Raw genomic sequence first — 21,584 nt, 5'->3', positions numbered from 1 at the left:
AGATATAGTAATAGTTGTAAAAGAAAGCACAAGAGCACTGTACAGAACATCAAGTCGACACAGGATACATTCCAAGAAAATCAACAGGGAATCAAAACAATATGTTCATTACAATACCAATTTGACTGATATAAGATATCCTTTTAGACTCACAGAAACAGTAAACAAGGTGTTCTATCCAATTCTTCTTTGGTTATGAGATATACTGCAGGCAAAGTAGTCAACACAAGTTTGATGACTATATACAATAATAATATCGTGAAGTGTATGTTTTTATATCTCTCTGTAAAGGTTGAGCCTGTTGGTGGCACCAAGCATCCTATTAACGACAGTCGCTCCTTGGCTTGGAGAGGTAATATCTGACGAATCTCCTCCGATTTGCAAGGAGGAGACCGCTTGAGCTGCTATGAAACCTGGGCATGCAACTGACTGGTGGAACATTCCTTGGTAGCACGGTGCCTGCAACTGCAAGTCCTTCACCTCTCCCCAAGATGGCAATGGCTGGCCAATCCCCCAATCAATACACCTCCCTTTGGGAGCATAAACATGATCAGCGCACTGTATCAGTCCATCAGGAGGATAAATATCAGCGCCTTGTGCATCCACGGCGAAATCAAAACCAGCTGAGTGATCCCAATGGTTGCATCTTCTGTGCTTGTTTAGCATCAAATGGCAGGGTTCATCGGAGTCCTCACCAATGAGGACATGAAGAGCAACTGCTTCAGCTATCGCAGCACCTTCCTCATCCAGCCTTTGCTGTTCTTCCCTCTTCTTCTGCTTCTTCTTTTCCAGCTCAGATATAATGGCAGCGGAGTTTGCAAGCGCTTTCTCCAGCCGCCGTCTCTTCTTCTCAGCCTGCTTCTGGCGATCTAATTCATCCTTGGCTTGTTTCTTCTTACCTTTCTTCAAGACTTTGCCCGCCTGATTGGCCGCGGCCTTTTCCATGACAACTATGTACTATTTTCAGCTAAACTCCACTAGTGACTGTAATTGTAATTACGGGAAAGCAAAAGCTTCAAAGTTCATTGTTTGGAGTGATCCAGGCCAGAAAGCAAAGCACTGGCTAGCGCTAAAAAGAAACAGGCAGTGCAGGATGCTACACCCACTCAGGTCTGAATGAGTATCTTATCTTGCGGAAGATGCAGTCCCAAAAGGAGACGACAGGTGAGAGGAGGAGGGAGAAATGGTAGGCGGTTGCTATTTCATCCGTTGGTAAGAGGGTTGTGAGAGGCTTGTTTGTGGTGAGCTCCTGACCCATCTTAGTAGCACCAGAATTGAGGGAAAACCACAGCCGACCAGCTCATAAGAATCTTATACTGCATCAGGAGGAAATTAAAAGAAAAAGATCAATCAGCTTAGTAAAATTTACAGAGACCGCATGATATCATATCCCTAGTACTCCAGAGTTATGCAAAGCGGTGGTAAGTACGTATGATTTTGCAAATACTAGACATGAGGGTTATGCGAACAGCCTATTGTTGTGTTGACATGTAACAAGTAAAACTATCGTTGTTGCAATGGAAAGTAAACAAGCCCGGCGGTGACTTGGCTCCTAGGTGGTGATAATTTAAAGCAAATCAGGAAATAGAGGTATAATAATAATAACGGAATTGGTGATGACGGGCGGGCACAGAGAAGAATGAATTCGGGGAAATAGAGGCACAGAGATGAGTCAATTGGAGGGAACAACAACAAACTAAGAATTCAATTCATTGAGGTTGAGGGAGTAGGAGATGAGATTCATCAGATCCCTAAGTAACTAGCAGCGGGGGGTGATTAATTCCCGAAGCCTAAGCCGTAATCAAGTGATTTGGGGGTGGAGATGGAAGCAGGTGAGGTGAATTGGGGAAGACGGAAGGGTGAATTGAATTACCTGGCACTGGCAGGCAGGGTAGGATGAAGATCGAAGAGGAGGAGATCGAATTGGGGATCTGCGCCGCCGGCGTCCAACCAATCAATCCAAATCTCCTTCCACTTCGTTCCCCCTTCGCCCTCGCCTCGCCTCAACGGAGAAGCAAATTCCGATCGATTCGATTTGGGGATTTTTTTTTTCCTTCTCTCTCTCTCTCTCTCTTTTCTCCTCTTCCTTAATTAACACGTAGGAGTACTCCCCTAGTCCGCCTGATCTGAACGGAGCACGTGCGCACAACGTGTCGCGTGGGCCGTGGTGGGTTGGGCCGAATCCACTCTTGGCCCGGGATTGGATTCCTCTGCGCTCGCTATCGCGTGTTTTGCACCTTCATAATTTTCTCACAGAAATGCTATGTACTACACTTTGTTTTTCACTACTTTATATCTAAACCCTAGATCTATCTTGTGTTTATGCTCCAGTTTTTGGCAACATACGTACATACATACATACGTACATGAATGATATGCATATCCACGACAAGCAAACAACGTACATCGATCACTCACCTCTCATCTTGATTAATTTTAGCTTTACTAATAGCTAGCTATAGCTAGCTAGCTACTTTTCCAGGCGCCCAACATCCAGCTGATTCAGTTTAGTTAATCATATATCTGCACACATACGGATGCAAAGAATCAATAGGATAGGATTTAAAACACAATACAGATACGCATATCGAACGATCGATCGATTTCACTGCATCCATACATATGTATGTTGATACATATATATTCTTCAATCTCAAGATATCAAGTCTTTCAAAAATGCTTATAGAGATACAAAGTGTATGTATGAGTTTATAGAGATGGGTGATTGTTGTATTCTGAGTTCCTGCGTTTGTACTGTATTTTTTAAAAAAAACTATAATTGTTACGTTATTCAGTATTGTAGCTTAGCTGCCAGCCGAACTACATATACAGAGTTTTCTTGATTGGATAGATGAAGTTAGCCAGCGCTGCTCGTTCATCATATCGATCCCGGGCGTCCGATGACCAGATCTGTCTCCACGTCCTCCATCATGCGCCGATCATCGTCGTCGCGTACGCCGCCGCCGGAATAATCCTCATGACGATGAACATCATCATCCGCCTGCTTATTCTTCAGCTCTCCCACAGACGTCGACCATGGCGATGACAGAGCCTTACACTGCATATATAATTACATATATAATTCATCGCGTGCGTGACTCCATCTGTGTGTACATATATATCTTCGCATTCAATTTGGAGTTTTTCAATCACATCAAAGCATGTAGCCATGTATATATATACGCACACCTGATCACGGAGTACCATATTCTCCTTCAAGAGGTTCATCTCCTGCGTGCATGTTTTGTGTATATGTTTGCAAACAAATTAAACACGCATTAATAAAACACACATGGACATATACAGTATTGATCGATCTGTTCCAAAAACTACAGTCTATATATAATGCGTATGGATGAGTACTACAGTTTCTAGATGAAATTCATGTTTCTTCTCCACTATTAATTCTACTATTCTAGTGTACTTAATTAGGATATATATCAGGTGTATATATATATTCAGGTAGTAAAATATGTTTGTGTCAGCTGCTAGGTGGAGATTATCTAATCATTCGATGTAATTAGTAGATAGTAGGGATATATATACAGATTCAGACCGGAATGCATGTATATACGTACCTTCTCCCTGAGCTCCAAAATCTGATCCATCAGCATCTTTTGCTGCTCACAATAATTGTTCCCACATCAAAACAAAATGGATAAGAGATTTCAGAGATTTTTTTTTCTTGATGAAATATAGGCTCGGAGATAGATCATGTCCTTATAATTATATATAGCTTGAATCGATACACACACGAGCCAAAAAAGGCAAACTATATGTAAGCAAATAAGCAATCGATCGAGATGAGATCCAACATATATATTTATACCTTCTTTTGCCTGATGCTACATAAGCTCTTCTCCAGCTGCACTTCAAGCTCTTGTAGCTCCTGCACTGAACACGACCCCAGGCCTTCCCCCAACAGCTTACTGTATGCGTTTATGTATGTGCATTAATTCTCAAACTACCCCAATATATAGTTAGATTGATAAATATCTAATATAATTAATCATTTGTACTATATATATTTAGTCACCTCTTGTAGCCCTCAATTGCTTCTATCTTCTTTCCCAGGGTTGTAGCCTCCGATCTCCACTTCTGTGAAAATAACGCGCATACCCAAACACAATTAATAAGTAATTCCAAGTGAAAACTATATATATTATATATGTAATATATACATTTCGTGCATTAACATACTCAGTCATGCATCTTGTGCTAATCGATCATGCATATATAGAATAAGCATGATGTTTCATGCATGATCTTCAGTCAAAAACAGTTCGATCCCATCATATGGTATCCCTCCTAATTAATACTCTCTCCGTTTCGAAATGTTTGACGCCGTTGACTTTTTAGCACATGTTTAACCGTTCGTTTTATTTAAAAAATTTAAGTAATTGTTAATTCTTTTCCTATCATTTGATTCATTATTAAATATATTTTCATGTAGGCATATAATTTTACATATTTCACAAAAGTTTTTGAATAAGACGAACGGTCAAACATGTGCTAAAAAGTCAACGGTGTCAAACATTTCGAAACGGAGGGAGTATATGTGCATGCGTGATATTTTAGTACTTAAATAGGACGAATAAAATTTGAACCTGGACGCATGATTCCTCTCCTTCTTCATGTGCAGATGAGTTTTTTGTGTGGTTCAGGTAGCGATCGATTGTCCTCTGCAAGCTGGCGATTGAAAATTATCAGTCAGTTTGGTGAAATGTGTAATAACAGAGACGCATGCATATATAATCTCCTAACATATTACAGCTGATGAAATCAATACCATCATGTAAAATGATGAAGATCACGTTTCAAATAGGAAGCAAATTAACTGCATAAGTACACAGATATAACTATAAGAGCATAAATATAACCCATTGATCATTTGCAAAAAAATAAAAAGCGTCACGTATGTCTTTGTTCAAAAATCCAAAATATGCATGATCTCACATGTTCTGTGATCAAATAATGCACCCAGCAGTTATATATAGCACATTTGTTTTCAATAGTGCATGGAAACAAATGAAGGGATTGCTTAATAAAAAATGTATTTTATTCACAAACAAATCAGTTAAGAAAAAAAATGATGAAATTAATGACTTGTGCAACCTCAGGATATATATCGGTATATTTATTCATGTTGATCTTCATATATAAATTAGTAATACTCCCTCTAGTTTCAAATATAATTAATAATATTGACTTTCGTTGTTTCATCTTTGACCACTAATTACTCCTGAATATAGTTATTATATGATTAATGAAAGTTTTATGCTTATATTTAGGATATTATACCCTTCGATAATATGGCATATTTTTTAGCATTCGCAAATATGTTATTGGAAAGACGATCGAGTGGTCAAAGTACAAAAATGTATAGTGATTGGAGTATTTAAAAATGGATACATTACCAAGATCCTTAATTAGTTCAAATTGTTCGATCGCAAAAAAATGTTAATTATATATAATTCAAGAGTAAACAGCTCAGTTTTGAATGAATTCAAGAATAAAGAGAATTGATGCGTTATCGAGTACACATTTAGTTATAAATAAATAGCATTTAAATTTGTTGATAAATCTTTTTAGGTGTTATACAGTGGTGGAGCCACAGCGGGCCCAGGCCGGCTTACTTGGCTCAATAAGATAAGCTAGGTGACCTTAATGAAGATATGATAAAATGCACTAGATATTTTATATGTTTATTTTATCTATATAATGTCAAGATTAAACCATTAGTATGTCGTTCAAGCTTAATTGATCAGTTTATGCAGATCTCTAGCTATCGATCGCGCGAGGCAAAACTATGAATATATTTTTACTGATTTAGATCGATCTATTTAAAATTATCAAGATTGATATATAAAATTACACTGTAGTATAATTATTAGTATATGTATCTTAATGCAAGAATATATAATTAATAGAAGTAGTCGTCCACTGAAGACATGTCCCGTATATATATGGTCCAAGAGAAGTTAAAAGCCAGAAATTAATAAAAGAGGTAGCGTGAGATTATCAAATCACCCTCTAAAGTGAAGATAACTGGAATTTTCCCATCAGTTATTAGTCAAGCTCTCGAATATAGATAATCAAAGGAGAATTATAAATTATATATAGTTATTAGCAGGATATGCAAATCATGTCATCCTACATAGTACTATTCTGGACTAATATCATACACATTTTCTGAATATTAATTGTACACCCTCCGTTCCAAAAATAAACCAACCTAAACAATAATGTGACATATCCACTTCGAGATTTGTTTATTTTGAGGCGAAGGAAGTATGAGGTAGCTAGTCAATGCAAAAGGGAACAACATAATCAGCATGTACTCCCAGCATGCTCACTGTATTTCATGGATTTTTTACATATACTTATTTATGTATGTACTCTCTCTGTCCCTAAATAACTCAAACCCTAACTTTCCAATAAGCTTTTAAGGAGGGAAACAAAAGACCACAATGCCCTTAATTAATGTGGATGTTGTATTGAATGATGGGTAGGTGAGGGGTATTGAAGTAATAAAATTTCTCGTTTTGCGGATAGGTAGTAGGTAAGAAGGTAGAAATTGATTTATTTTGGGACAAATTTAAACTCTAGAAGAAGTTGATTTATTTTGGGATCATCTGCAAAGACAAGTCTCTTTTGTTACTTTCTCGGTTCCAAAATATAAGAAGTTCAATTTATAGGTTCAAATTTTGTATCGCAATTTAAGGATTTCCACACTGATTTTATAACTTCCATCATTTAATGATTACACAGACAGTCATATGGTTTTAAAGGGATTATCTATAAGCTGTTTAAAAATTGACAGCTTAAGTGAATGAAAGAGAATCTTTTGACCTAATATTATTATTTGTTAAACAACTATAAAATCTTTATATTTTGGAACGGAATAAGTACTTTAATTTGTTTTTTTTACAAAGACAATCGGACTTCTACTTCTAGTTCACTTACTCCCTTTAAACTAATAACAGAGTTCATCTATTATTTGTGTTGGGATGTTAAAACTAATTAATAACACGGAAGTTAAACTGTGTGTCGTTTTAATTATGGTTGAGGGTTTGCAGACATTGCTAACAAGTAACCGCACGCCATATATATACGGTTGACACGCCGATGTACGTATAGTTCTACGTATAATACTCCTACATTAATTGGAACAAAATCGCACAGTACATTTTCTTAAAAAAATCGTCGTACATGCACTAAGTGAGATTGGAGAGACTTTGAGGGTAGAGGATTTAAAGATAAACAAATTCAGGGGAGGGGATGTGTGCTAGTTAATTGCATGTATATATATATATATATGTGTGTGTTTATATTATGAAATATCTAAGAAAAATATTTGTGATATGTTTGATCTATATATTAGGATCAATGGAGCTAAGGAGTATCAATGAGTGGATTTAAACCAAAATGGAAAGCTAACAGAAGGGACCATTATATACATAAACTTCAATTCATCTCTTTAATTAGTTATTATATATGTGATGGTAATTTCGACCATGACTTAGCCTTTAGTTCATTAGTCTGCATATACATAGATATATATATGTCCACTCCTACTAGTACTAGTTAAAATTAAGAAGTCGTAATACATCTACGTACATGTACGTATAGATAAGTACAATCGATAAGAAGTACATATGTACTGTTTTCCTCCTTTTTCAATATAGATAGAAGAGCTCAAGAAAAGAAAATATATTTAGGCAGCGAGGGGGCGGCCATTATCGTCTACACAGTACACGAAGAAGTACACGTATGTGTTTGCTATATGAACATATGTACGGATCAATAAAATCGAAAATACTCCGAATATATTTCATGCTCGCATGCATGCATGTATAGTACTGGAGTATTAATTAGGAGTAGTAATAACAAATTAATTAAGTGGAGTAAATAAAGTAAGTAAGTAAGTAGATGGATGTGAAAGAAAGAAAAGGTTAATTACTCGGAGGAGGCAGAAGCGAACTGGTAGAGGCGGCCGCGAGGGGAGAAGACGATGAGAGCAACCTCGGCGTCGCAGAGCACCGACAGCTCGAACGCCTTCTTCAGCAGCCCACTCCGGCGCTTCGAGAACGTCACCTGCCTGCTCGTCGCGTCCTCGATCCGCCGCATCTCCCGCCGCCCGCGCCGCCCTGCAGATCTCACCTCCACCTTCTTCCGACTCGCCTCCGCCGCTACCTGCACCACTGTCGTCGTCGTCTCCTGATGCTGCACCCCTCCTCCGCCGCCCATGCCTGCAGCCGCCGCCGCCATGAGCTACCTAGCCTCTTGTGCTTCTTCAACTCAACTCTCAGCTACCCAGCTGATGGATGGATCTAGCCTAGCTGCAGCTGGTAGTCCATAGATCGATGAATGGATTTGTGGCCGGGGCAGACAAATCACATCAGCTTAATTTCTCTTCTTATAATTATAATAAAAAAAGGGTACTCTAGATGAGAGCAAGAAAGAAAGAAAGAAAGAAAGAAAGAAAGAAAGAAAGAGGAGAGAGGTTAATTTGTTACTTAGAAAGGAAAGGCTCCAAGGATGACTCGGGACCACAATTATACTGCCAACACCTGGTTGCCATCATCACCCTTCACCCCATATGCCCCTTTCCCATTTTTCCTATTTTTATTTTACCATTTTTGGTTGCGCCTGTACGATCTTTCTTGTGGTACACCGTAAACCGCTAGTTTTTATCGTAAATAAGGCGCCGCAGTTTATGGTTTTCTCTCAAGAGACGCTGTCACAATTTTTATATAGTAGTGGATGATGGCTATAGTCATCCTAATTTTGTAGTCATTTTCTTTTTCTCTTAGTTCAGTAAATCCTAGCTTGTAAGGCTTAGAGACGGAAAGATGGTCTGGAAAATACCTTACACATGTATAGAGATAACACTTTGGTGATGAGTTAAAATCAAGTGGAGCGGCGCTACACCATACCAATATACAATACCAAGCAACCTTATTTTATATATGATAATCTTCAACTAATTCATTGTTATTTATTTTGTTTACCACAAAACAAATTTTAAAAGGTTAACTGTTGTGATAATTAATTAAGGCAACTAGACAAGACATGAAGGATGGTAAGTGTAGCGGTCAAGGAGTACATACTGTACGTATGTGCAAAATGAATCGTGTCCTATATAAATGAAATTAAATGCCCATACCATAATATATTTGCTCAGTTCAGGTACATATATGAAAGGTCAAAATAATTAAGTTAAACACTAGGTAAGTTGTAACCAGCCTTTTTAAACTTATTAGTTATTATAGTATGAATTCTTAAATACTAATTGAACTGCTCTATTTTGTTTTTCTTATTTTACATACAAGTTGCCGTGGGACGAGAGCTAGCTTACTTGCCACACCAACACCACTCTTAACTATAACTATTCAGCCGATAGTATTTGTCGACTTGTTGCAATCAAATTAAACAATCTAATTACTAAGATCGAGTGACATATGGAGCATGTATTTATGATAGTGCGCGGAGCCAATTAATCATGTGGTGGATCCCATATACTCCCTCCGTTTCAAAATATTTGACACCGTTGACTTTTTAGTATGTGTTTGACCATTCGTCTTATTTAAAAAATTTAAGCAATTATTTATTTTTTTCATATCATTTGATTCATTGTTAAATATACTTTTATATACACATATAGTTTTACATATTTCACAAATTTTTTTTAATAAGACGAACGGTCAAACATATGCTAAAAAGTCAATAGTGTCAAACATTTTGAAACAGATGGAGTAGCTAGCAAAATATTCATATATATTACTACCTCCATCCCAAAATGTTTGACGCCGTTGACTTTTTTAAAAATGTTTGACCGTTCGTCTTATTTAAAAAATTTAAGTAATTGTTAATTATTTTTCTATCATTTGATTTATTGTTAAATATACTTTTATGTATACATATAGTTTTACATAAATCACAAAAGTTTTTCAATAAAACGAACGGTCAAATATGTTTAAAAAAATCAACGGTGTCAAACATTTAGGGAAGGAGGGAGTAATTGTTTGGTGGATTTTACAGTGGTTTTCACCAACAAACAAGCGTTGGTTACTGTGAGGAAAGGGTTACCGGACCTAGCAGTGACACGGTCACCAGAGTGGTATCACCATTGACACCAACCATGCATGCATGGTAAAACCAAGCGGTACCATTACAAACACAAGCCAATATAATCGAGCTAGCTGTAGGGATCGATGTGTGACGCAACATTGGAAACTGCTCGTCTACTTGTCTGCTAATTGGCGTGTGCAAACCATAGAGACTATCAATGTATATAATGCACAGTAAAATTATAATTCAAGATGGATAACACCAAAAGCGACAATAACCACATGAAAGATTTTTCCGTGCGGATAGAATAGATTTTCGCGTGCGGAGCTTCCACCCGTCTGGAAGGGTGCGTCTGCGAAAATCCCGATTTTTTCGTGCGGGTGACGCACCCGCACGCGAAAATCGATTTTCGCGTGCGGGCGCTTAGACCGCCCACACGGGAAAATAAAAAAACAAAACAAAAAAAAATTAAAATCCACCCGCAAACCCTAACCTAGCTGCCGTCAACACCGCCACCGCCGACGATGCTGCCTTGCTCGAGGCCCGTCGTCGTCGTCGCCGCCACCACCATCTGCGGTCGCCGGCGACGGATCCGGCCTCCCCACCGGCCACAGATCTAGAACTTGGAGGCGTAGGGGAGGAGAGAGTCATAGCAGATGTCCGGGTACCGCGTGGTCACGCAGTGGGCGCAGAGGAACGCCGTCGCCGACGAGGACGTCGTAGGCTGGCCACCGGCGTCGTCGAGTCGTTGTCCCAGCGGTGGCAGGCCGCTGATCCGGCCTCCCCGCGGCGGCCGGCGACGGATCCGCCTCCACGCGGCGGCCAGAGACGGATCTGCTCCGCCGCCACCGCCGCGCTCGCCGATGTCGCGGCTGCCGCGCCCGCCAATGCCGCCGTCGTGGCCACGCCCGCCGATGCCGCCATCTCCGCTGCCCTAACCGAGGGCGCTGCCGTCACCGAGGAGGAGAGGAAGGATGGGGAGGAGGAGAGGGAGGATGGGACGATGGACAGGAGGGAGGATGGGAGGAATAATGGTAGCGCGCATGATGGGGAGGACGGGAAGGAGGATAAGAGGGAGATGGGAGGTTGGGCAGCGCGTGGGTTAGGCTATTTTCGTGAGTGGATCACTTAATTAGCAAGCCCGCAAGCGGCTTATTTTTGTGTGCGAGACTGTTAAGTGAACCGCACACAAAAATTGATTTTCCTGTGCAAGCGACGGCCCAGAGCCCGTTCCTCATTTTCCTGTGCGGTTGCACTTATGGTCCGTTTGGAAACAAAATGGTTTGGTGTCTAGGAAAATCTTGCATGTACTGGTGCTTGAAGAAACAGAATGATCATGATGTGTAGAATTAACATATCATGTGTGACGTCTCAAAAGAAGTACTCCATATACGGTAATGCATGTTAGATGCAGAGATGTGCATCAATGATATATGTAGACAGCCCTGCATAGAAAATGCGTTTGTGCTACACTATAGTTGTACTTATACTAGTTTGGGGGCACCGATCATCGTGCAAGTGAGCTGCTTAATTTGAGTGAGAAATGAAGGGAGCACGACGCTTGTGTTTCTACCACTGGCTCCACGTGTCGACACACTACTTGCTTGCGCTTGCCCGTTCGTACGAGGACCAGGTGGCCTCGTACGGACACATCCACTCATGCGCCGACACGTGGAAGACCTGGGCCCACCGCCATCAAAAGCCGCGGTGGGGACCTCCACGTGGACCATCTTGCAGACCGAGCCTCGTACTCCCTCCGTAAAAAAAAAAGACAAACCCTGGATTTCCGTGTCCAATTTTGACTGTCTGTCTTATATGAATTTTTTTTATAATTCGTATTTTCATTGTTGTTAGATGATAAAACATGATTAATATTTTATGCGTGACTTGTCTTTTTAATTTTTTTCATAATTTTTTCAAATAAGACGGACGATCAAATGTTGGACACGGAAACCAGGGTTTGTCTTTTTTTGAGACGGAGGGCGAGCCAACCAAAATCTGATTTTTCTTTCCCCCTCCTTTTTCATTATTTTTCAAAGAAAAAAGATCACACATCTGCCTGATTTGTCAGATTCCACACCTATCCTACTTCAAACTAGCAATAATATCCATCCTTGTTCTGCTTTCCTGCTTGCAAGTTGATCCTGTTTCAGTTTCCTAGCTCCATAAAAATATAGTGCAAACCAACTCTCATGGTTAGCTTTATCGTTGAATTAATCAAGTAAGGTCTAAACCGAGACTAATGGTTTTGATGAGCGCGCCGTGGCGTCTAAAAGAAGAAATGACGTGTTGAGTATATTAACCATTCATGCTTCCTTGTCCCTTTAGAGAAACAAACAAGGGGCAAGAAAACTAGGGAGATGGGAAAGGGAGGTGTGGCCCTTATCATAAAAAAATCATATTGGAAACTCACCCACCCTAACTAACCTAAGGTAACACAAGTAGGTCTCTTTAAAAGCCGATCACGAGGTTAGAAACTATTTCTTTAAAAAGTAGGGAGGATCCACTTGGTCCAATTGGATCCCTTAACAAAACTATGCTACCAGACAATAAACTTTTGGAGATAAAATACTAGATATATGCACCCAATAACATTACTTCAAGCTTTCAAAGTGCAGGTTTCCTAGATCCCACAAAACCTATTTGATGATTATACAGTGTTTATCTCATACTAACAGTATCCTATAATATACTTCCTCCGTTTCATATTATAAGACTTTCTAACATTGCCCACATTCATATATATGTTAATGAATCTAGACATATATGTGTGTCTAGATTCATTAGTATCTATATGAATGTGGGCAATGCTAGAAAGTCTTATAACCTGAAACAGAGGTAGTAAGAGATTTTGACTAACAAATGCATCGCCAAATTTCTTATATTGTGGGACAAAAATAGAATGTAGCTAGCATGGATACATATTAGATGTTACACCTAGAGGACACGCATAGAGAGCACACAGATTTGTGGAGGAGTTTTGTAGGATCCAAATTATATAGGACTTTTTCCTTTTTGGTCATTTGAAACTAATGGATTAGAGCTTTCCAAATGCTATAAAATTCCTAAGAAAGGGCTAAATGCATGTAAAGTTTGGAGAAAAGTTAGAAAGAACTCAAACCCCTTGGAAAGCTTTCTTCGAGCATATCTCTCTCTTCTGGTTTCCTGTGTTTCTCATACGGTTTATTGAAATGACCATTCATGTATTTTTCCATGTTTTGCAATTACAATTCTATCAAGATTTTGTGTTTTTCTTATTCGTTTTGTTTTCTCAATCCAGTGTATAAAACGAGCTCTAAATGTTGTTATAACCATATAAAGTAAGTACCAACAGACTGCACTAATTCGATAAGATAAAATGATTGATTTGTGTGGAAATACCTTGTCCTTATGTATATTTATTTCCTAGACACTTGTAGGCTAGCAATCAATATTTTTTATTTTTCTCCTTATCACTTATATGTGGGCCTCAAGTCTATTTTTTAAAACTTTTTTTTATACTGGGTTGTCATATGGACATCATGTAATTAAGCCAAAACCACCCTAAAACAGCCATGGATTTGTTTTGTATATAGTTTTTTAATACTTGGGAAAGCGAGCTACGGGGTATCTAGTTTTGCGGAATTGCTCAATCCCGGGCGACCGGCGCAGGGGGAGCCGGATCGGGCGCTCCCCCACGTTCGCTCTCCCCCCACGTGACCCTGTTGGGCCCCACCCACTTCTCCCTCCCCTTTCTCCACAAAAAGATGTTTCACCTAGTGTCCTCACAATGTTTCACTATGTATAGATTTAATGTTGCAGTGAACGAAACATTCCATTGCAACAAAAACCCAAATATTTTGGAAACTCTCTATTAAGGGAATTTGGCTTATTTTTTGTTCCACCAAAAATGTTTCACCTAATGTACTCACAATGTTTCGCTATGTATAAATCTAATGTTACAGTGAATTGAAATATTCCATTGCAACAAAAAACCCACATATTTTGTTATTTTCTGTTCCACCGAAAAATGTTTCACCTAGTGTACTCACATTGTTTCACTATGTATAGATCTAATGTTGCAGTTAACTGAAACATTCTTTCGCTATTTGCTGAAACATTGTTTTTATATAAGGTGAAACAACACCCGATTTAAACGAGTGAAACATTTTCGATCTACTTTGTGAAACAATTTCGATATACCTGGTGGAACATCGTGCAACATTTAAAAATAATTCAATAATAAGCTTATTTTTTTTCGTCAGGATATATCCATGCGTGGTCTTGTTTTAAAGATTTAATTGCAATGAATTTAATGGTGCAATCGGATCATGATTTGGATAAGTAATTTAAGAGAAAAATCAGTTTAAAGTAGTTTTACACGTAAATCGGGCGCTGACGTCAATTTTAACCCGTTTGCATCGGGCGCCCGAGCCGAGGGAATTTTTTTTATTTATACTTTTTTTTATTAAAATATTTACAAAAATAATTTGTTGTTTCGAAAATTTACAAATCTAATCGCCTGCCGCCCTTTGGGAGGGCGATTTTTAAAAATCGCCCTTCCACAGGGCGGCAAGGGACCTAAATGTAAATTTTCCAGCATAACTTGTTAGCTCTATAATTTTACAATTTAAAATTATATTATATAAAGTCAGATGAAATAAAACTTTATATCAAAATTGTAGAGCTCAAGGAGATCTACAACTTTGTAGTTAATAACTTTTTCATTTAAGATGTTTTAGATATCTAAATATTCGTTACAAAATATATAACACATTTTAAAAAATCTCAGATCTACATTTCAAACGACATTGGATGGAGATAAACTTTATATAAAGTTGTAGATCTTGATGAGATCTATAACTTTGTAGTTTATCACTTTTCCATTTAAAATCATTTGGAGTATCGAATAAGCATTATTAGTTTTTAAGCAATTAAAACCGGTGGGAAGGGTTTGAACACAAATAAAAATTTTGTATTTAGGTCCCTTGCCGCCCTTTGAGAGGGCGATTTTTAAAAATCGCCCTTCTTAAGGGCGGCAGGCAATTAGATTTGTAAATTTTCGAAACAAAAAATTATTTTTGTAAATATTTTAATAAAAAAAGTATAAATAAAAAAAATTCGAGCCGAGGCGTCACCCTAGTTTTGCGGTGGAGGGGTACGAATTAGACTGGGTCAATAGTTGAGGGAGTTGCAATGACTTCATTCTAACGGGCCTGCACGTATGCTACAGTTGTGCGTAAGGAAGCTACAGTCCAGTTCTGGCCCAGCCCAGCCCATGTAGAAGAATAGAAGGTGACATCTTTCCTTCCTCCCTCGCGGGCGGAGGCGCTCACACGCAAAAACCCTAAAACCCCAGTCTACCCTTCCTTCCCCGCCGCCGGCAGCCGGGACATCACCATGGCGGACGCCGTGCAGTACCGCCTCGAGCGGATGTCCGACGAGCTCGACGACCTCGAGCGCCGGGGCCTCTTCACCCGCGCCGAGCTCGCCGAGGTCGTCCGCCGCCGCCGCGACTTCGAGTTCCGCCTCCGACGCCGCTCCCCGCTCCGCTCCGACTTCCTCGACTACATCGCCTACGAGCTCCGCCTCGACGCCCTCCGCGACCTCCGCAAGCGCGCCATCATACGCGCCACCCCCGACACCACCGACCACGATGCTGACGCCACCGACAACGACAGCAGCAAGAAGAAGAAGAAGAAGAGGAACAAGGGCAAGGCCAAGAAGTGGAAGAAGTCCGTCTCCGACATCGCCGGAGTCCTCCGCGTCCTCGACATCTACAGGATGGCCACCGTCAGGTACAAGGGGGACCTCGACCTCTGGTTCCGTTACCTCGAGTTCTGTCGCGACAAGCGCCATGGTCGGATGAAGCAGGCAAGTCTCCCCAGAACCTTCCCACCTTCCTGTCTCATCCTGCCCATTACTTCTTTCTCCATACTATGTATGATACTGCGGCATTGCCTTGTTCAATCAATTTTGTTAGCTTTTCTACATGCGGCTCTTGATTGATGTAGCAATGGTTTAGTACTGATTACTATATGTCGCCCTTTCATTTCTTGGCCACACCGTAGTGAGTGAGGGACACGGGCAACCAACTTTATTCACTTATTTATGAATGCATAGGTTCATTTCATCTCTTTGTCTCTGTTTGATCAATAAGAATTTTATTACGGTTGAAGCCTTCTTGTGCTCTGAATTTAAGTTTGGCATTGAGTGAAGTCGCATGACTCACATTGTGATTATCGGGCAGCAAGTTAGGCCATACGTCTTGCTGATAGAAATTTATAGATTACTTGACAATTTCACATGAACTTCTGGTTGTGCATCAGAAATAATACGCTATAAATAGTTGAATGCTGAAGATAATAAAGTCATGACCCCACTTATTGTTGAAATTTATTTTTTTTCCTGGGCTTTTTACACCGAATAACCATTGTCTGGTTCATGGTAGATTACCGCGCAATCCTGAATATGACATAGGCTGCACTGGTGTCACTGGCTATGCGTCGCGAAAACGGTATGAGATTACACTACAGTGCTGCCACTAAACAGACCCCGCATCCAGCTATCACTGGAGCTGTTGTGTTGTGCACTGTTTGTTAAGGCGGCGGTGGGGACATGGTAAGCCATAGAAAAAAGAAATCGTTCAATGCTCACCAGTCCAGATCCGGTAAACGTTAAATACCAGTCATTAACCTATTGAAGGGTAAGACAGAAAAGCTGTAGTGTAAGCGATTGGTTTTATGTTTCATATGGAATTAGTTGTTTAAGTTTTCACAACATTCGAGCTAAGAAAGAATAAGGACTTCCCCAGTCCAGTGTGTACTTGTTTGAGATCTGATTGTGTTCCGAAGGCTACTCAGTATGCATAGAAATATAGTCATAACTGGCAAAAGGTTGGAGCTTTTGAAGTTTTTGAAATTGTGTTTTTTTTCCTTTTGCAAATATATAATGTGGCCAGAGCTTGAAAGCTATTTAGAGATGAAACTTTTCTTTTCTTTTTTTTGGTTCTTGGATGTAGATTTCATTTTAAATCTTAGTATGAGTTGATGCCTGTTTGTCCTTCTTTTGTTGTGTATTTATGTGCCCCATTTCATGCCTTTTTTGTTTGAACTTCTCCTCCGATGATATGTAAACATGCGTATATATATTTTTGGAAGGCTAACATTGAATTGATCTCACTATTTACTAAATTTACATATCTCATGTTCATTGTATTATTTTTCAGGCTCTGGCACAAGCTATTCGTTACCACCCCAAGGTTCCTGGGCTCTGGATCTATGCAGCAGCATGGGAATTTGATCAGAACTTAAATGTTGCTGCAGCACGTGCTCTTATGCAGACTGGTCTTAGATCTTGTCCAGAATCAGAGGATATGTGGATTGAGTATCTTCGCATGGAGCTTACCTATCTTAACAAGCTTAAGGCTCGAAAGGTTGCTCTTGGAGAGGATGTGAAGACACTGCAAAAGAAGAATAATGATGCAAGCACTTGGAAAGAGGAAAATAAAGAACTGTTCATGTCACTGAATGAACAAGATGAAGGTCCCAAGGAGTCTGGCTCACAGGGAGTTGCTTTGGAGGGGAAGGAAGACCTATTCTGGCAGCAAGGGCTGCTAATCATTCAAACCATATACCATGGTGCTACAAAAGCTCTTCCTTCAAGCTTAACCTTGCGGAAGAAATTCTTAGAGATATTGAGTAGTGTTGACCTAGCACATTCTGACGAACTGAAGGTAGAGGTCATGGATGACCTGAAGAAAGAGTTCTCTGACAGTGAGGACTACTGGGATTGGCTTGCTAGGCTTCAGCTTAGTGACTCAACTAGTTCCAGTAATTTGAATAGAATGGAAGCTTTATCAAATAAACTGAATAAATCAATACAGGTAAAAACTCATTATTTGGTTATTTTTATCTGTCACTCAATCTTGCCTGCTTTCTTTGGGAGAAAAAAAAGGTTGTTGATTAATGCAACCTGCCCTAGACTTACGAATAATCAAACTCAATATTTAAACATTTCAAACTACGTTTTTTGTATTGTAGGTGTATGATGAAGCTGTCAGGAGGTTGCCAACTTCCAGAATGTATTCCCTGTATGCAAAATTTTGGATGGGTGTTCTGTTTGCTGATACAGAAGATTCCATCTCATTGTTTCATGGCGGTGAATTTGATGCTTCAGGGTTCACTTCATGTATACTGAAAGTCTATCAAAATGCCGAATCAAGCGGTTGTCTTACTGAAGATCTTGCTTGCCAATATGTGTCTCTTTATTTGAGACTTGGAGGTTTGGAGGAGGCACCTGGAAGATTAGAGGAAGCTAGGAATCTTGCCAAAAAGCTCTGCAATGGTCCTCTTTCACATGCTGCGGATTTGTGGAACCTGAGAGCATCTATTGAGATGAAGTCACTTGCTACTTCTACTGGCATTTCTTCGTTCAGCAAGGAGAACTTGAGTTCTCTATTTGATCTATTTAATGTTGCACTTCCAAAGTTACCCATACCTGAGGCTGAGGAATTGTGGCACACGGTATAGACCCTTCTCGATCTCTTTTACTCTCATGTGTTATCTCTGAACTTGTTTCACAAAGTTTTATTCTGCTCCTCTATTTTCACTGTGATTATGGTTCATCTTTTCTTTTGTTGATTTGTTTCTTTTACCTTTAACGATGCAATGTATTTATATAATAGTTCCATGGATGTATTAATGTGTTTGACTGCTTGTACTAATTTCTACTATCTGTAATGGGCACAATGCATTACTTCGTTGCATATTTGTTCAAAAGCTTGTTGTAATTCATTTCAGGCCATGAAATTGTTTTCTCATGAGAAGGTTTATTTCGAAAAGCTGGTGAAATGTGCAATGTTATCATTAAGTTCTGCTGGTGGAAATGATTGTGGAGCTTCGGTTTCTTCTGCTATTGTTGGATGGATTTTACAAAGAGATGGTATCAAGCAAGCTAGAAAGATGTATAAGAGGTATGAACTTTATGGTCCTTGAATGAAATATCACTGTAATATTGTTCATTGCATGAATTGAATTTGCTTTGCTGCAAGATTTGGAGTTTTTGTCTATTAGGCAAGTAGTGTTGTCTTTGAAACTGAGCGAAGCGTGCTATGAATTTTCATTGCACATTCCATGTTTCAGATTCTGCCTTTTGTGTATGAACTATAAGTGCACATAGATTCTTCTAGAAACATGTGCGGGAATCAATTCATATGTATTGTTTGAGTAAGCATGTTTCTGACACCTCTGCATCGATGCAGATTTCTGGCTTTACCACGTCCAAGCTTCAAGTTCTTCCAGTACTGCATAGAGTTGGAAACAAACCTTGCATCAATCGGAAACCAAGACAGCCTTGTGAATGCTCGTAAGCTGTATGATGCAGCGCTCGATCTCTATCCCCAGGAAAGAGAACTTTGGAGGAACTACTACAACATGGAGCTGAAGGTGAGATCCATATCGCTTGTTTCCTCATCCGATTGTTCTTTTAATCGTGATTAAGTTCCTTATCTGTATTTTATTTGCTGACATTACATTGAAAATGCACATGGGCAGTTGGGAACATCAGAAACAGCAAATGCTATATACTGGCGCGCTCGTAAGGTGCTCGGTGATTCCAGTGCCCTGGACATTCCCCACAGCTAGCAATGTGTGACTTGTGTATCATGCAATATCATTTTTGATCTGATTTGATTACTTTGTTGTTTAAGCGTATCAAGTCAAGTAGCGCGGTGGAAGAAAATTTTGGCTAGTCTATCTGTTGGATTTGTGTTATGAGCCCCTAACTAGGGTTAAAATTTGCATGCTCTGTATGATTGCCGATTAAAAGCTTGTACAGATACGGCGATAGTGGCCGATCCCCGAAACATACTACTAGCTATTGGTGTTTGTGTCAATTTAGTTTGTGCCAAGCTTGCCTTGACAAAGAATTTATCATCTACTAGTCCAGTTGAATGGTTAAGAGCTGACGTAGTGATGATGACGGAATGCATACTGCTGTGTTGGTCTGGAAATGCTCCAGCTTGTCAGGCAGAAAAGCAAAGTATCCAGCTGCACGGGGCGCCGCCACGTACGTGGGTGGCGAAGGGCACCCGTCCATGCCGCCGGGGGCCAGACACGACGGCGATGGCGGCTCCTAGTGTGCTCTGCAGCCACCCCACCATCACCGTGAAGCTCCTCCGGCGAGGACACAACATCGGATGAGTTTGTGCACAAGCGTCTACCATGCATGTTTAAACAATAATAATTCTGCACGATTATGATAATTCACCAATCGTAAAATCTTTCTAATTATTAACACGAGGTCAGCTTCTTTAGTTAGTAGACTTGTAGGTACATAAATGTTTACAAGTTGCTAAAACTAAAAAAGAAATCATACATGTAATGTAGAGTTGTTCTCTCAGTTAAAGTGAAATCTTAGTAATTTGGCGGTGCCGTAATAATGTAGTGCAGTTTTCAACAACCAAAAAAATCGTCTAACCAAATACATGTCATCCTCTTGTCTTCTAAAGGGCTATATATATTCTTGGTCTTTGATGCTTTCATACGAAAGGAGCATGATTTTATAAGTAGTAGTGCTACACTCTTAAATTCATAGGAATTCTAAGGGCCCTTTAAATCGTAAGAATGAAAAAACAGAGGAATAGGAAAAACACAAGATTCTGACAGGAATACAATTGTAAAATAGAGGATTGCAAAACACAGGAAAAACACAGGAATGACTGTTTGATTGGAACACAGGAAAAACGCAGGAATCAGATGAGAGAGAGAGAGACTCAGAGGAAATGTTCCAAGAGGTTAGACCTCTTGCTAACTTTTCTCCAAAATGTGCATAGGATTACACATTCTATATGAATTTTAAAGGATTGGATAGGATTCAATCCTTTGTTTCAAAGGCCTTCATTGGATTTTTTTCCATAGGATTGAAATCCTCCAAAATTCCTACATTTTTCCTACAAATCAAAGGGGCCGTTAAAATCAGTAGCTAGAGATGTTATATTCTACTTTTGAATGGTGTAGTTCATATAGACATTAATTAGTTACATACTAGTTCATATAGATGTTTGTATTTGATACGGAGTACTTTAGTTGGATATGGTTAAGAGGGAGATAGAGACTTGTCCTGTAACCGTGAGTCTTTCTCTGTTTAAATTTCAAAACTTATCGGTTGCTTGCCTATTGGTAGATGTTTTACTATTATACTCCCTCCGTACTTTAATATATATATGACGCCGTTGACTTTTTGACAAACGTTTGACCTTTCGTCTTATTTAAAAAAAAATTTATGTAATTATAATTTATTTTATTGTGATTTGATTTATCATCAAATGATCTTTAAGCATGACATAAGTATTTTTATATTTGCATAAAAAATTTGAATAAGACGAGTGGTCAAACGTTGGTTAAAAAATCAACGACGTCATACATTAAAATACGGAGGGTAGCATTTATTAACATTTTTTTAAAAAAAAATAAAATCGTAATGTACTGAATATGTAACTTCATCTGCTTAGAATATTCATCAGAATGGAA

General features: G+C 39.3%; 3 protein-coding genes across 4 annotated transcripts; 1 reads left to right on the top strand and 2 right to left on the bottom strand.

Annotated features, from left to right (window-relative positions):
- Positions 1–38: 38 nt before the first annotated feature.
- LOC107276190 (MADS-box protein SOC1) lies at positions 39–8,489 on the bottom strand. Of its 2 annotated transcripts, XM_015769716.3 has the most exons (8): positions 7,964–8,489; positions 4,608–4,689; positions 4,037–4,098; positions 3,830–3,929; positions 3,579–3,620; positions 3,190–3,231; positions 1,874–3,058; positions 39–1,316 (listed from the first exon to the last, which is right to left on the bottom strand). In XM_015769716.3, exons 1-7 carry the CDS (start codon positions 8,269–8,271, stop codon positions 2,879–2,881), a joined length of 816 nt encoding a protein of 271 aa, XP_015625202.1. In that variant the 5' UTR covers positions 8,272–8,489; the 3' UTR covers positions 39–1,316; positions 1,874–2,878. The 2 variants fall into 2 exon arrangements, with proteins under 2 accessions (XP_015625202.1, XP_015625203.1); XM_015769717.3 differs by lacking the exon at positions 3,190–3,231.
- On the bottom strand, positions 274–945 carry LOC4328003 (uncharacterized). The gene has a single exon (XM_066307166.1). The coding sequence runs from the start codon at positions 943–945 to the stop codon at positions 274–276; it is 672 nt and encodes a 223-aa protein (XP_066163263.1).
- Positions 8,490–15,373: 6,884 nt separating the features above from the next.
- Positions 15,374–19,981, top strand: LOC4328001 (uncharacterized). The gene is made up of 6 exons (XM_015769715.3): positions 15,374–15,927; positions 17,282–17,938; positions 18,096–18,578; positions 18,855–19,027; positions 19,316–19,499; positions 19,608–19,981. Exons 1-6 carry the CDS (start codon positions 15,454–15,456, stop codon positions 19,695–19,697), a joined length of 2,061 nt encoding a protein of 686 aa, XP_015625201.1. The 5' UTR covers positions 15,374–15,453; the 3' UTR covers positions 19,698–19,981.
- Positions 19,982–21,584: the final 1,603 nt, after the last annotated feature.

The sequence above is a fragment of the Oryza sativa genome, chromosome 2 (genome assembly GCF_034140825.1).
Source record: "Oryza sativa Japonica Group chromosome 2, ASM3414082v1".
NCBI lineage: Eukaryota > Viridiplantae > Streptophyta > Magnoliopsida > Poales > Poaceae > Oryza > Oryza sativa.
This window is presented reverse-complemented; position numbering and strand designations above follow the sequence as displayed.